Source organism: Contarinia nasturtii, unplaced genomic scaffold (assembly GCF_009176525.2).
Source record: "Contarinia nasturtii isolate CC-2019 unplaced genomic scaffold, AAFC_CNas_1.1 Cnas_scaffold_533, whole genome shotgun sequence".
Lineage (NCBI taxonomy): Eukaryota > Metazoa > Arthropoda > Insecta > Diptera > Cecidomyiidae > Contarinia > Contarinia nasturtii.
The window spans coordinates 2,430,506-2,445,742 of NW_022197885.1; the positions used below are offsets into that span (position 1 = coordinate 2,430,506).

Sequence of the window (15,237 nt, forward strand, 5' to 3'; positions counted from 1 at the left end):
TGTGCTGTATACCAATACGAACTCAGGAGCGGCTCCTGACAAGTACACCACGCTCTTCGCTAAACAAGTGCGATTTCATACTCTGATTTTTTGTCGCATCTGCTTCAACCATCAAGATGCTTTTATTAATATTCAGTCCCCTCATTTGACGACATTTAATGAGAAAAAAAATGTGCGGTGAAATAATTGAAATTTTAATAAGTTTTTTTAAATTTCGTATTCCATTGTAATTGGATTAGAACACGTCATTATTGAAACGGTTTTCGAAAATTGCTGTCTTATATTAAAATTTACAATCTTGCATGACAATTTACACCTCTTCACAATTTCTTCAAGAAAGAAAAAAACTTGGCCTTTTACATTTCAAATTGATCTATATTTCACGTATATATTCCATAAAGACCACAAATGTAAATGAATATGGTTTTGTGTCCACATTTCTTCACTATTTCTTTAGTCCAATTCTTGACATAAAACCTTTCTTCTTTCTTTCTTCTTCTTCTTTTCTCTTTTGCAGTGGGTGCGATCTAAAAGATTAATTGTAATCAATTGTTGTGCCATAAATCATTGATATGTTAGTTTTGGCCTTACATCCAACATTTTTTCTTTGACTGTATTACTACATCTTCTCGCGATCTTAAATGCGAATTAAAATTGGTTGAAAATATCTATCGATGTAACTCAATCATCTTGCTTTAATACTCACGTCGATATGTTTGAGTTTGTCTTATCTTTCAGTGGAGATCTTGATGATATTGTCGGTTTTACTGTACTTCCCTTACCTGCAGTTGGTTTACTTGGTGTTTCTTTCTTCGCAGCTGGCTTACTCGGTGTTACTTTACTAGCAGCCAGTTTACTTGGTGTTACTTTACTTGCAGTTGATTTACTCGTTGTTCCACTTCCTGTAGGCTTTGTTTTTGGTTCTTTTTTTGGAAGGAGATTGGTCACACTAATTGAATAAATTCATATTAAATTGAATTGATTAAAGGGAAACTTATCTGATACTATATTGATTTTACATATTTGGTAACGTTTTAACAGCTTGGTTCATTAGGCCTTTTACCATGGGATTATTTCCACCGTACTTTTCTATAGCTCCTTCACCACTATTTGAATAAAAAGTTCATTATTTCCACTCTCACATTACAAATGATATTCCAATTATACATGTAAAAATTGTTCTACGCACTATTTTTTTATTACTTCATCTGTCTTTCCATTCTTAATAGCCTGTCCCACTTGAATTGCCTCCACAATTTGGTTTCCGTTTGGTATATATTTTGTGATAGCGTCTTTGCCCCTAAAAATGTTTGAAGTATTTTGGTATTTGGATTAATTGGAAGTGAAGAAGAATTATGTGCATATGCCACACAACATACAAATCATCCAAAATCTTTTCAGGTGGATCTCCTTTGCGAACGGCATCTGCGACCTGAATTGCTGTAAACACTTCTTCTCCATTTGGAACATATTTTTTAAATTTCTCGGTGCCACTATAGGTGATTAGATGTTTCATTTGAAATGGTTAAAAATGCCACCAATTTAAATAAATATACACAACTCACACGTCCTTAATAACTTCCGATACGTCTTTTCCATTTTTAATATCATTTGCTACCTGAGCTGCCGTTAAAATTGCCTCGCCTTGTGGAACATACGCTTCGAAAGCTTCTTTGCCTCTGAAGAAAGTGTGATATGAGACAATATAATTTTAAACACTAGAAACATTTATGAAATATAAACAACATACAGATCTTTTGCAATATCCAGAGCTGACTCATTTTTAGTCATAAATCTGTTTGCGCAGTTTAAACCCTTCGAAACAAGAGCCGCTTTTTCTTTTCCCATTTGAGCCTCTGGTATTTTTGTTGTTGTATTATAACAAATAAACTATGTAAAAACAACTGTGTGTTCCACTTTTATAGACGTAGAAGTCGGATTTTTATTCTTACCCAAAGCCTTTTGTCCTCTAAAGATTCATTATTCACATTTAAAATCATTTTTATTTATTTAAATCATTTACGTACAGTTTCATAGCGGATTCAGACACAGTTTTTCCCTCATAAATGTCCTGTATGAATTCCATGCCTCCCGTGGCCAAACCCACAACAGGGGATAAGCTAAATTATTCAAATAAAAATATTAGAAATTCAAATGGAAAAAGTTTAATTTAAGACACATCACTTACCTATTCAAACCCGATTTAGCACCAGCTACTGCTGCTGAGGAAAAGCTTCCATTCGGCTGCGAATATGCGCCATATGCATCCTTAGCACTTTAAAATAGATAATAATTTCAAAATAAAACTTCAATTTAAGTATTTTTTTTTCAATTATTTATTCATTTACGCATTAAGTGCAGCCCCAGAGCCCTAAAAGTATAACAAAAATGAAGAACAATTTGATCAATACAATGTCAAAAATTTATTAAAACTAACCGGAAAAGCAACATTCGCGCCATAAGTAATAAGTTGGTTTGTGACACTTGTTGGAATATAGGAAACTACATTGCTTAAGTCCGGTAACGCCACACAATTGTTCAATACAGAACAACAAAGTATTGCCAAGATCAAATGAAACTTCATTATTCCGGCCGTTTCGTAAATGAAATAAAATGAAACGTTAGACGTTCTTTTATAGCAGTTTTTAATTTATTTTTACAAGAACAGAACTCTTTTTTGCAAATTTATGTCGAAATTGAAATTTGAATCTTATCAATATTTATAAGTTCAAATCGCCATTATTAATACAAAAGAATCATTTCGGATGAATTTTTTTTGAAATGAATGCTCAGTCTTCAGAATTCTCGGTGACAACATATTTGCTGAAAAATGACGATTCAATTGTTTAGCAAAATGATATTACAATGGTATCATATTATCAATAGCTCCAACTGCAATACATGTGCAATATCAAAGTTCGTCTAAATTACACCAAGAAATTAAAACTCCTTTACATCATGTGTTCATTTAAATTACATAGGCAACAACAAAAGACGTTTATTGGAACAAGATACGTGCGTCTGTTATAATCCACAATAACCTGTATAATATTCAAATTTATTCGCGTCCTTTGACTCATAGAAATAGAAGATGACGTTCACTTCTTTTTAGATTTAAATCATTTAAATACATCGGGTATGATTTTAGTAAAAAAAGTTAGAAAGTAGAGTATTTTTATTTTTAGCTTCTTTATATAATCGATTGATATAAATCATATACTAGATGTTTAGATTTTTTAATTGTTGAAGCGATTCCATCGGAAATAAAGTCGCGATAATAGATCTAAGATTATCTTGTAAAGTTACTAAATACATTACACTTAGAAGAAACCTTAACTTTGGGAACGTGTTATTTTCACACCCGTAAGTTGATACACTTGATAATTTCATGCTAAATTTCACGTTGCATGTACAGGCATAAATAATGTTCCAAACATCCCATCAACTGGTTAATCTTCCAAAATTGGGTTCCACTTTAGACAAACCACGGCCCAGCCAGTTTGAAACCTTTGAGCTGAAAACAAAGCATTTGATTTATTTTCGATTAGATAAAACATTTTTAGATTCTATACCGTAAGCTTGATCTCTTTTCATTGCCATCATTAGATATGCCAGTCACCATATTCTCAATATGAGTTAATCCATTTTCCATTGTCCTTTTATAACGTTGGGCTCTTTTCACCCTAATTTTGTAAAATCACACAAATTCTTAAATATATTGTGACACTTTTGATTGCACTGTTTAAGGTCTTGTTTGTAAAGAATTCAAGATGAATAAAATGAATAAATTATTTTGACTTTACTTTTTTCTGGCATCAAGAAATGACTTAAGAGACGATGGAACAAGAGAGCTGTTCATTGCACGGTCTATAAATTTTTCTTCTAAATCTTTTGGTTCCAGCTCATCAAATCTCTCCATTACACCAGCTAATACTGGTTTGTGATCGATGGTCAGGTGCATAACACAATAAAAACAAATATATAGTATAAATAAGTAAATTTTCATTTTCTTTCCAATGCATGGAACCGTTATATTCCACGTCAATTTTGTAATTATTTTGTTCTTCCCTTTATCAGCTATCACATATTTAAACGCAAACGCGATTACGTCAGTACGCTTCTGTCGATTAGTAAAGCGAAAACAGACAAACATTTGCGGTTTATTATTAACCCATTTTCGTCAACCGGACCAACATTTTTTCGTCTTCTTCAGAATTTAAAAAAATCGTTTTGTGATGCATAGTTTTTGTGGTTTTGAAAATATGACTCTTTTGAGAAATTATTTTGAGTAAAATATCGCTGAAATATCATTGTTTATCCTGTCAAGTTGAATATATTTCAAAAGTATAAAATATATTTAAAAAAATCTGTAAAATGTGAGAAAAAAATCAAAACAATCTTAGAAGTGAATTGCATATAATTAACATTTATTTTTATTTACATAGTAATATGTATGGATGTTTTTGTTAAAATTTCTTATTTACACATTGTAATGTATAATAAGTCATGATCGTATATCCATACGCGATTTGAACAAAAGTTTCAATGCCAAATTTCTAATGTTTTTTTTTGTTTCAGATTTAATGTAATATTATTTTTTGCATTTTTGTACGGAATTTATTCCAGATGAGACCATTGAATGATTGTAACCCACCTGAACAATATTTATTGAACTTGTTTCTGGGGCCAAATTGAATTCGAACACATTTTGTGGTTTTTATTTTGGTTGAATACACTATTTTACAGCATATTTGGAACATCTGTAATTCCCATGTAATGGTCTATCATATTATTTGCATTGACTTCAAACTATAGCAAAAGAAGCAAATTGAAATGTTTATATGTTTTTTCGTTGTTTTAAGTTGCTGCTTCGGATTTGTCATCAAAGTAAAATCCTAATAATTAGAAAAAAAGCTAAAACAAATGTGTTTTGTAACGATGTAAATGAATGTGTGCCGAAAATGAATGGCAAACGGAATGAAATAAAAACCAAACAAAGCGTCTATTCATTTCAATTTATTTGTATGTGTATTAATTCTTTTTTTTTTCAATATCATCATCGAATTTTTGCTCAATCAAAATCTTAATCAATCTTCGCATATTTCTTGTCTAACCGTTTTGTTTACACATTAACATTCATCATTTTTTTTAATTTTTTTTTTCAATATATTTTTTATTATTATTTTCATTCTTTTTAATTACATAATCATTTTTTACTCATTTTTTTGTGTTGGTTTTCAAACTAATTTTACTTGTTGTCGTTTTTTCTACAATTTTTTTTTATTTCAAGGCATTCTCGTCAGACTTCCTAGTACAGATTATATATTTTTTTCTCCATTTGTTTTAATTAAAAATTAGTTCAATGGTTTGTTGTTGTTAATCAATCCATCTTAATTTTATTTTGAAATTAATATTACTTATGTGTGTGTGTGAATCAGTGGCTGTGAATGTATATGAGAGGGACACCGTTTCATCGATGTGAGCGTGTGTACGTTCTCTGTGTGTATTTATATATGTATGTATGTATGCGTGGTTTCAAACACCGTTATTTAACTGATTCTTCTCTGTGTGTGTGAAAGGTACGTTTTCTACTCGTTTAATCAAGTGCACAATTTTATATGATGTTTCTGGTTCATATTTTTCTCCATATTTTTTGCTCCCCATTAATGCAATCATTTTTTTTCAAAAACAATAAATCTCTCTTGCGCTTGATGTAAACGTAGAACCGTAAAGATTTTGTTTTATTGGACAAAAAATGCAAGCAAGATGTTTCAATTTCTCCACTTTTTAACTTCTTCTCTCAACCAGTTTACCATTTTTTTCCAAAGTTTCTTTTTATTTCACATTAAAAGTTTATCATTAAAACTATTTGATTTTTGTATTTACTTGCAAGTATCATTTTTTTCATTTTCAAGTTTCTTTTAGTTTCGATTGATTGACATCGATTTTCTGTTAAAGGTAACTATATATTTGTTTAATTTTCCATTTCTCTGTCTACTATTATAATAATGAAACAAAGAGCAAGAGTGTGGTGTATGTGAGCAACAGAATAAAAAAAAGTGACAGATCTTATGTGTGAGAGAAAAACCATCGCGGTTTTCTCAATGCGAATGCTTGTTAGGCAGTTAGTTTGAAAGTCGAAAATTGTGATTAAAAATTAGTGTATGAAAAACAGGGAGCTTGAATCCAAGATCGATTGACAATCAATCAATATATTGAGTTTCAAGACAAGTCTTTAGGGTATTTTTTTACGAATAAACTACAAAAAAACAAACAAAACCAACATTTAAAGAGAAAAAAAACATGTGTATCTTATAAACGATAACAAAGTCAAGTGAAATGATAAGTTAAACTAAAATGCAAAAATACAGTCTGAATAAAGCATGATAAAACCAGGTGTGCACAATGAATGGACATCGAAATAGGTCCGATTTAATAAAAAAAATGAAAAATCAAAATGCGAATGACCAACATTTCGCTATTGACTGAAGGAATGGGAATTTGGTGTAAAGAGGCTTAATGAAAGTGGAATTTCCAAAGCATATAGAAAAAAATAGTGGTAGTTAAAATGCACAAACGTGAACAAAACGTTTCATTTCATTGAGCCTAGAAATAAAATAACTGCGGTATTTTACTTCGCACTTGTTCTAATGTGGTCTTTGTTCGATTTTCTATTTATAAATATAACAGTGAAAGAGTTTGTTAGTATACTTTCAGTATTTCAAAACAGACGATGTCTCAAGCCAACTGCCCAGCTGTTGCTATTGATGGCGGCTGTTCACCAGCATGCGTCTTCGACTACTGCATTGAACACAGCGGCAATATAACATATTGCGCCTACGATATACAATGGGTAAGGAACATTGTATCACAATATATCGCAACTGCTTTCAATGCACCAGTCGAATACGCATGTTAGTGAACAGAAGTCATCTATAGCTGATGTTGCCATCAATCTGTTTTAAAATTGTTAAACCAAAACAATATTGTTGCTGACTTGAAATATGTTTCTTCATAGATTTGTTCATCCATTCTTTACAAATGCGTTTTAATTATATCGGTAGTTTAGTAGCAGCTTTTAATGGAACCATAGCTATTCATGTTTTATTTAATGTTTTATAAGTAATAAGTCCATAGCTCTTATCAACTGTTTTGTTTGTTTTTGCTTAACATAAAGTGAATCTTTGCATTACATATTACATTTTCTCTAGATAATTCGCTTTATTTTACATATCATCCATAGACTTCTTTTTTTTTGTCAACGTGAAATAGAATTAAATCTGTGAGCTTATTTGCTTTTGTGTATGTGTGTGTGAGGAGGATCAGTGAACTGTTTTTTTTGTTGTTGTTGTTAGTGATCATAAAGATAGATAAATAGATAGAGAGAAAAGGTTTTTTTCCATTTGCTGTTTTTTTATATAAAGAATGAAAATGAACGACAAATATCGCCTTAAAAATACATTCATAGTTCAATAGTAATTACAATAGTTTTTTTATATCTTCTTTTAAATTAAAACGAGAAATTATAACGCAGTTTATTACAATGTTTTTTTTTCTTTTCAATTTATCTAAAAAATAAAAATGCTTGACGATGCAACCAAGCGATACGACTCGATTGACACGTCATTGTGTGTGTGTATGTGGGTGTGTGGGTGTATATGTGTTTGTATATTCTGCAAACATTTGCAAATTCAATATTAATTTAGTAAATTTAAATGTTATTATTCATATATCTCAACGTTCATCATGTGTGTGTATTTTTGTTGTTGTAAATCTAACGCATTTCCAATTCATCTATAAGATTAATGTTAGTCATTTTCATTTACTTTATTTTTCTCTCTTCATTTATTTACGCGACAATACATAACTATAGATTAATATGCAAAGTGTAAATATAGTCATTTTATAATATAATTCATATAATATATATGTATTTGTATGCTCTGGTAATCCTGTTTCCAATTGTTTCATATATTTTATTTGTTTTTTATCCCTTTCTTCGTCTTCTTCTTTATCAATTTTCTACATGCGTTTTGTGTATGTGTGTATCTGTGTGTGTGTGTGAATTTTATTTTAAATTAATACGATTTACGTTTAAAAATGATTTTAAATTTTATAGGTACATCTCGCGTTCATCGTTATTATCATTATTATATTCGTATAGTTTTCTTTTCCATTATAACAATTCAAATTGTTTTCATTTCGAAAGCAAATTCGATAGGATTTCTTCTTTTCTTTCTTCATTCATTCAGTATTATTTAATTTCTTTACAATTTAATTTTTGTTGTTATTGTTGTTGTTTTTTTTTTTTTTTAATGTGAGATGAGAACAAATCGATCATTGTACTGCCGGTGTGGATGTGTAAATATGTGAAAAAAAACTCAAGCATTTTTCGATGCGCGGCTAACATCTATATAATCGATTTTACATTCATAAGGTTTTGTGTCGGTTGATGTTTTGAACTGGTTTCACTGTTCGTTGAATACCACCGCTTTACCTTACGCTAGCCGAATTCAGCACAAATGGTACGTAAAACATTTTACTTTCAAGCAGTAAACTTGCAGCTGCTTGAATCTAAAAGAAGAAAATGACAGAGAATGTTTATGTAAATTGTGCAATTTTAAGCTGTTATTTGTTGGAGCACAATTATAAAAAGTGTACATACCTCAGGTATATGAGCTAACAATTCACCAAGTCGACCCGGATTATTTGGTGATGTGTGCTGCAAATAACTTCGCAATACTTGTATATATCGCTCCTGAATTCCTTCAAGTTCAACTTCTGTAAATATCAATCGAATTCAAATAAAATTGCACATTTAATGAATGAAAAATGGATTATTGTTGATTTTTTTACCTTTGTTTAGTAGAATATACACTTTAAGACAGACATATTCCTCCATTTTGAGCTTGATGCGTCTGAACATGATTGTGATTTGTGTCATCTTTTCAACCATGTGTCCGACATCCAGTCTTAATTGCTCCATTGAGATGGGATGACCCATTAGCGTAGTCAAGCATGTTTGTAGTGTTAACAAATGCGTGTTCACCTATGCAATCAATTGGTAGACGGTCATTTTATTGAGTTTTTTTTTTCGTAATTTTATGAAAAATTTACCTCGTGAACATATTCAGGATCGTCTTTTTCCAAAAACGGCGTTTGACTTTGATGCTGTGCACTTTGAATGATTTGAGCCGTTGATTTTTTGCCATGTAGTGCTTGATAAGCGGCTGTTGTTAATACTAAAATTTCATGCCATTTATCGGTCAATAATTTGGTATGAATTTCCACTGGTATTTCCAAATAAAATGGTAACTTTTTCGTCCACGATACCAACTTATGAACTATTGAATCACCGATGTTACATAATTTATCACCAATTTCCGATTTATCTTCCAGAAATTCTGGAAAATGTGGCAGTGTTGCAATGTCTTCCATTGCATCGAAATCAATTAATGTTTGAATCATGCTCATCGCATGCTCATACGAAACAGAACGATCTTTTGATGAACTGACCGCATTATCGAGACGATGTCGCAAATGTACAATTTCACTTGGATTGGTTAGAGCCGTTTTTAGAATGGTGCCATTCAACAAATGCGATGGGATGTTATTGACAATATTCTCCGTTTTTAAATTGTTTATCCGTTGCGATGCAAGCAACGAATTTGTATCACCGCAAATCATGCTGAGCTTTTGTTGTTGCTGCTGATGCTGCTGCTGCTGCTGCTGCTGTTGTTGTTGTTGTTGTTGTTGTTGTTGATGCTGTTGTGATTGTAGGTGTTGTGCTTGTTGTTGCAACGTTGCGGCTGTATGATTCACTTTCTGTCCAGACTTCTTGTGTTTTTTATATTTCACTTTATACAAATTGTATACGGCACCGCTGTTTCGCCCACCAGGCATACGATCTTCTCGCACCGCTGAAATTTACAAAATACACAATTTTTAGTTCAACGCAATACATGTATAAAACACAAGAAATGAATAAAATTGCTTACCTTGTAAGACCATGCCCTGTTCAATGCACTTTTTAAATCGACAATACTGACATCGATTTCGTTGCGCTTTTGTTATTTCGCATGTACCATCGGCAACGCATGTGTAGACTCGTCTATTTTGTACTGTTCGTTTGAAGAATCCTTTGCAACTGTCATTTTGAAAGAAAGTTTGAGTTAGTTCACGGTGCTGTTTCAAACCGGCTTGCACGGCAACACTTACCCTTCACACGTTATAATTCCATAGTGTAAACCAGTTGCTTTATCCTCACAAATCATACAAACTAACGGTTGTTCGTCGTCTTCTGGTGGCACTTCTTGTTCATTCTGTAATTGTATAAAAACCATCCAATAATCGTCTCGATTGTTCATAATTCGATGTAAATATATGTAAATTACCTTCATCGGTTGTGATGGATTCGACCATTGTTGTTGAGAGCTTAAATTCAAGGCTTGTATTTGTTGTCCACTGGGTAATTGACTGTAATCGCCTGCCCATAGGCGTTCCATATTTAGTGGATTTTGTGAACGAATTGTTTGCTGCTGTTGCATCGATCGCATTTCATTTGTTCGATTTTGTCCAAGACTCAGCAACAATTGGGCCGCTTCTTCGTTATTCGATGGTCCAGCCAATTGTATCTGATTATGATTTTGTAGATTAATTGAATTGGATTGTGATGTTTGTTGATGTGGTGGCTGTTGTTGTTGTGGTCCGGTTTCAATGCCCCATACCATAGTACGAACACCACAACTTTCACCCATTATAACGGTTGGTGTGTTGCGTGGCTGTGATGCATTCGGATTTGTCGTTGACACCGATGTATGGCCAGAATTTGAAACAGGCGATCGTAATGGTATTGGTCCACCGATAATTTCCGGTTTAACGCCATTTATGCGTGTATTTGAATTCCACATGATGCGATTTTGATTGTTTGTTTGAATCAAACACGGTAATTGAGCATCATTTTTAACCCGGAATAAAATGGCACCATCACGTCCGGGATGCTGTAATTGAATCGATGGATGCAACATTTGACCGGTTGATGTGACTGGTGTAACGGTTGTGATCGATTGATTCGGCGCCTGTGAATGCTGAACTGATGACATTGGTAACGATTGTGTTTGTGGATTGATTGACAGATTTGGAGATCGTTCACGTTTGATACGATTTGGATTTGGATTTGTGATGGCCGCATGCAAATTCACCGGGAATATGTAATTTTTCATCGGCGGCATTTGATGTTTGTTTACATCTTGATTATTTTGTATTTGCGGTGAAAAGGAATTTTTCGAGGCCGACATTTGAAGACCAGCCCGTGATGATGGTGGTTGATGTTGTTGTTGTTGTTGTTGTTGTTGTTGTTGCGTTGTTGTTTGAACAATTTGTACCTTTTGCGGTGATAATGGATTTAGTTTGGAATTTGTATCCGTGTCAATTCGTTGCAATGTGGTTGATTTTGTGTGATTTAAATTCGTCGTCGTATTTCCGTTACCATGGCCATTGCCATTGTTGCAATTGCTTAGGCTGTTACTCAAATTGTTATTGGTCTCAATTGTAACAACGGTTGGTACGGTATTATTTGTATTATGTTGCATCGATGGCATACCTTTTCGATAGTCTGACATCGATGTAATGGCAGTCGTTACTGAAGTTGAATGGTTGTTTGCATTTATGCAATTGTTTTGATGCGAATTTGCTTCAGTTTTAATCCGCAACGGGGTAACTAATACGGTGGCATGCGGTGACATAATTCGTTGAGACGGTGCATTAAACGAATTGATTGTAGATTTTGTGGTTTGCGGTTGAAATGCTTGTTTTGTTGGCGATGGCAAACGCTCTTCTCCCACCAATCGAATCACACTTGTGTTAGGCATCGAATCATTGTTATTGTTGCCGTTATTATTGTTGTTATCGTTAATATTTTCATTGGGCGCGATATGGTCACGGCGGTCATTTCCACTGTGATTACTTAAAAATACACTATTATTATTGGTACTGTTGATCAGCTTGATGCTTTTATTCAAATTCATATTTGCATTCGCTGCAGCGGCCACTGTATTCACAATCGCATTCTGCTTTTCGGCAATGGACATTTGAATGGCTTGCGTTGATCCGCCGGTTGACACGTTTTTATCATCGATTTTTGTTGCGGTAACGGTTATACTACTTTGTGGTGATGCTTGCATAAATGTATCCGAACGCACATCAGTCGCTAATGAAAAAAATAAAATAAAAGAAAAAAACATTTTTTTTTGAGTAAACACAATCAATGGAGTCATTTTCTTTTTCAAATGTTTTTCTTCTTTCTTTTTCAAAGCCAACAATTTGAGCTGACTGCAAATATTTGAAGAGTGGAACATTTCCCGAAAATACTTTTTCCTGAAAGATCGTTTTTTTTTTTCTTAGAAAAATTTCCGAATTCGGAAAATGTTCCGGTATTCCAAATATTCTCATATTTGCTGCTATCTTAACAGTTACTTTAGAGTTAAATATCAAATATATTTGACAAGTCGGTGAAATCTGTTTAAAATGATAATGCAACCAACCCGTACTGTCTGTTGATGTGCTATTGTAGTCGTTATCCAGTGCTGCTGGTGACACAGAGTTGCGATTTTTCTCGTGTGATTGTTGGCTGTGCAGTTGTTGAGATGAAACAGATCCACCATGATCGCACATTTTTGGTGAAAGTGGTACTATTAAATCGGGCGAAGAAGCATTCGTATCGGCTAATGATTCACCATCACTGCTGCATCGAGAATCAACTTTTCTTCGTTTCAATTTCAGATCCTGAAATAGGCTCATTTTATCGAGCTCGCTATACGGGCTTCGGCTTAGTGTCATAATTCCTGATTTCCGTTCAAAAAAAGATAGAAAAAAGCACATAGAACAAATTCTATTAGCATTGCGCATATACAATTCAATATTAGCTAACTGTAATTGGATTGACATTATTTTTATTTCTTCAAAGATTTAGTCAAAGCATAAGAAAATTCCAGTTGTTTCTAATTTTAAAATGGCGTATGGTAAATGATATTATTGGCATCTATTTTACTGGCTATGCAAAATCGAACGTTAACATGAGCAATAACCATTCAATTTGAACGTTTGTGTCAACGCGATGATGAGTCGAAGTTTGAGTATGAGTTAAATATTTGAAATGCAAACGAGTGGAAAACAATTCACTATTGAGCTGTTTTATTGAGTTCGAACTCAATGTTGCGCAGGTTCGTCGTTTATTATTTTCTTTTATTAGGAGGATAGTATGTAATAGAAAATTGCTGCTTTATTATCCATATTTCTCCGTTACAGAACCACAGTGATATTTGTGTTGAAATCAAGTTTTTTATTCATACATGAAGCGGGTATTTTACGCAATTGAGCAAGTGCAGCATGCATTACTGCTGCTGCTGTTGCTGTTGATTATTATGTTATATGTTTCAATGCGATTGCATAACTTACGGGAAAAGTGGAAAATTGTCTATACACTGATGTATCGCAGCAACAACTAGTGCGTGCAATATAGAAATTGCATACGAACTTTCATGCCGTTATTACATTAATATTGTGGCGTTTATAATGGCGTAGAGCATTGAAATGGACTTATGACAATATCTGTAATTCTTTGGCGCTACAATTCGATTTTCGTTACTTCTTTCGTTTCTGGTTTTCGAATGCAAAAACACACGCACATATATCAACATAACTGCAATGGATAAAGAATTAAAGTGGAATGCATCGTAAGCTTTTTGTACTTCAATTTATCATTTTAATTTGAATGCTTGCATGCGTACACAAAGCCAGGGTAAGTTATCGGTTTTTGCATTTACTTTCGTCGACTTATCTATTCGGTGCCGTACGAATCGTGCACGCATCTACACTCGTATAAGAATTAACGCTGTAAGTAGCAACGACAATGACGAACAAAAACGTGTGATTCCCGTCGCCAAACGAAATGTATGTCATACTTAAATATCTCTTTTCGTCATTTTGATCGTTCTTTAGTTCTACGTCACTTTTGTCGCCTATATTCAAATGTGTGTGTTTGCGTTTTTTTCTTCTTCTTTTTCTCATTTTCTATTGTATTTATTATTATTACTGCGTACATTTTTCCATTCGGTTGTGTTCACTATTTAATTGCATTCGCAAATATGTGTCACGAGTTAGCGCATATAAAATCCTCTTTTGGATGCATTTCGTGTGCCGTATTGGAGCGTATATTATGCAGTTAATATAATCGCAAAGCTTTTGCGTATGACAAACAAAAAATAAGGGGCAACGGATATCATACACAAATGGCGTTCTAAATTTAATCGCTGATTTCTTTTGAACTTCGACAATGACTAAACGTTTCCTTTTCTTCCTCTAATTTTTTTTTGCTCTTCTTCTTCGTCGTCGTTGTTCCACAATTTCATCAGAAATGGGTCTGAGATCGGTTTATATATCAAAAGAGGCATGCAAAATTATAAGATTTGATCGCCAGTAAAAATGACGCTCTCTTTTTCACTTTAAATGTGTGAACAGATTTGATTGATGTCGAAAGTGTGTTTATATTTTTCATTTGTTTTGTGTATAACATAAGATTTATGTTTAGAGAGAAATTAGAATAGAAGAAGAGTTCGAAAAATAAATTAATATGGGAAATATGGTGTTTATTTTTGTTTGGAATTGTTTCGTTTGGTGATGTTTCAGTTTTAATTAAATAAAAAAAGCTTGTGAACGTATCATTTGATAATCGATTCTGGCCACTTTAGATAGATTTTAAGCAGTTTTTCGAATAATTTTTTTCAGTCATTTTCGATCATTTTTGAAGATTTTTTTTTTTTTGAATTTTGGAAACACATATTTTGACAATCAAAATGAGAGTATAAAACGTTCAATATGATTCACAAACTCTTTTCATTAATTAAAAGGGGAAATAAAATGAAAAAGAAAAAGAAAATTATGTGTTGCAATTAAAACTTACATGATCTATTTTATATATATTTTTTACATTGATTTTTTGTGTGGTTTTTTTTATTGATTTATTTGGTCATTAATTTATGGTTCATTGTTTGTTTTATTTTCCAAGAAGAGATGAAACGATGAAATCCAACAAAATGAGAAACGAAAAACAATACACCAACGGAACCAAAAAAAGTAAACAACAACAAAATTTTTAAATAAACTGAAATGTATGACAGCTTCCAGAGTTTATTTTTCATGAATTAATCGCTATAATTGAATGTGTTTTTATTCTGATTG

At 32.6% G+C, this 15,237-nt stretch overlaps 2 protein-coding genes and 1 long non-coding RNA gene across 7 annotated transcripts in view; all 3 read right to left on the bottom strand.

The window, feature by feature from the left end:
• Positions 1-354: 354 nt before the first annotated feature.
• On the bottom strand, positions 355-2,608 carry LOC116339737. Of its 2 annotated transcripts, XM_031765771.1 has the most exons (14): positions 2,438-2,608; positions 2,349-2,371; positions 2,189-2,275; positions 2,028-2,120; positions 1,953-1,969; positions 1,751-1,856; positions 1,566-1,679; positions 1,380-1,493; positions 1,190-1,300; positions 1,020-1,106; positions 828-949; positions 707-797; positions 592-636; positions 355-527 (listed from the first exon to the last, which is right to left on the bottom strand). In XM_031765771.1, the coding sequence occupies exons 1-14, from the start codon at positions 2,582-2,584 to the stop codon at positions 446-448; spliced, it is 1,239 nt and encodes a 412-aa protein (XP_031621631.1). In that variant the 5' UTR covers positions 2,585-2,608; the 3' UTR covers positions 355-445. The 2 variants fall into 2 exon arrangements, with proteins under 2 accessions (XP_031621631.1, XP_031621630.1); XM_031765770.1 differs by having other exon boundaries at positions 707-949.
• Positions 2,609-3,139: 531 nt separating this feature from the next.
• Positions 3,140-4,067, bottom strand: LOC116339864. Its single transcript, XR_004201031.1, has 3 exons — positions 3,804-4,067; positions 3,573-3,683; positions 3,140-3,514 (listed from the first exon to the last, which is right to left on the bottom strand). It is a non-coding gene; the product is annotated as an uncharacterized LOC116339864 (long non-coding RNA).
• A 3,177-nt stretch (positions 4,068-7,244) lies between these two features.
• The window catches only part of LOC116339409 (hormone receptor 4), a 45,318-nt gene continuing 37,325 nt past the window's right edge, over positions 7,245-15,237 (bottom strand). For 3 of the 4 annotated variants that reach the window (XM_031765264.1, XM_031765266.1, XM_031765262.1), the window contains 8 exons: positions 12,543-12,842; positions 10,395-12,208; positions 10,219-10,322; positions 9,999-10,147; positions 9,118-9,920; positions 8,857-9,049; positions 8,666-8,781; positions 7,245-8,574 (listed from right to left, as the gene is read on the bottom strand). In XM_031765264.1, the coding sequence (XP_031621124.1) occupies positions 8,494-8,574; positions 8,666-8,781; positions 8,857-9,049; positions 9,118-9,920; positions 9,999-10,147; positions 10,219-10,322; positions 10,395-12,208; positions 12,543-12,837 (3,555 nt within the window). In that variant the 5' untranslated portion in view covers positions 12,838-12,842 and the 3' untranslated portion in view covers positions 7,245-8,493. Of the gene's footprint in view, positions 8,575-8,665; positions 8,782-8,856; positions 9,050-9,117; positions 9,921-9,998; positions 10,148-10,218; positions 10,323-10,394; positions 12,209-12,542; positions 12,843-14,959; positions 14,965-15,237 lie in introns of all 4 variants that reach the window. The other variant, XM_031765263.1, reaches the window with a different exon arrangement.

Coding starts and splice junctions, on each gene's coding strand:
- LOC116339737 (XM_031765770.1), bottom strand. CDS start 2,584: ATGAAGTTTCATTTGATCTTGGCAATACTTTGTTGTTCTGTATTGAAC. Junction 2,372..2,437: donor GCGCGAATGTTGCTTTTCCG/GTTAGTTTTAAT, acceptor TTATACTTTTAG/GGCTCTGGGGCTGCACTTAA. Junction 2,276..2,348: donor TCTGGGGCTGCACTTAATGC/GTAAATGAATAA, acceptor TCTATTTTAAAG/TGCTAAGGATGCATATGGCG.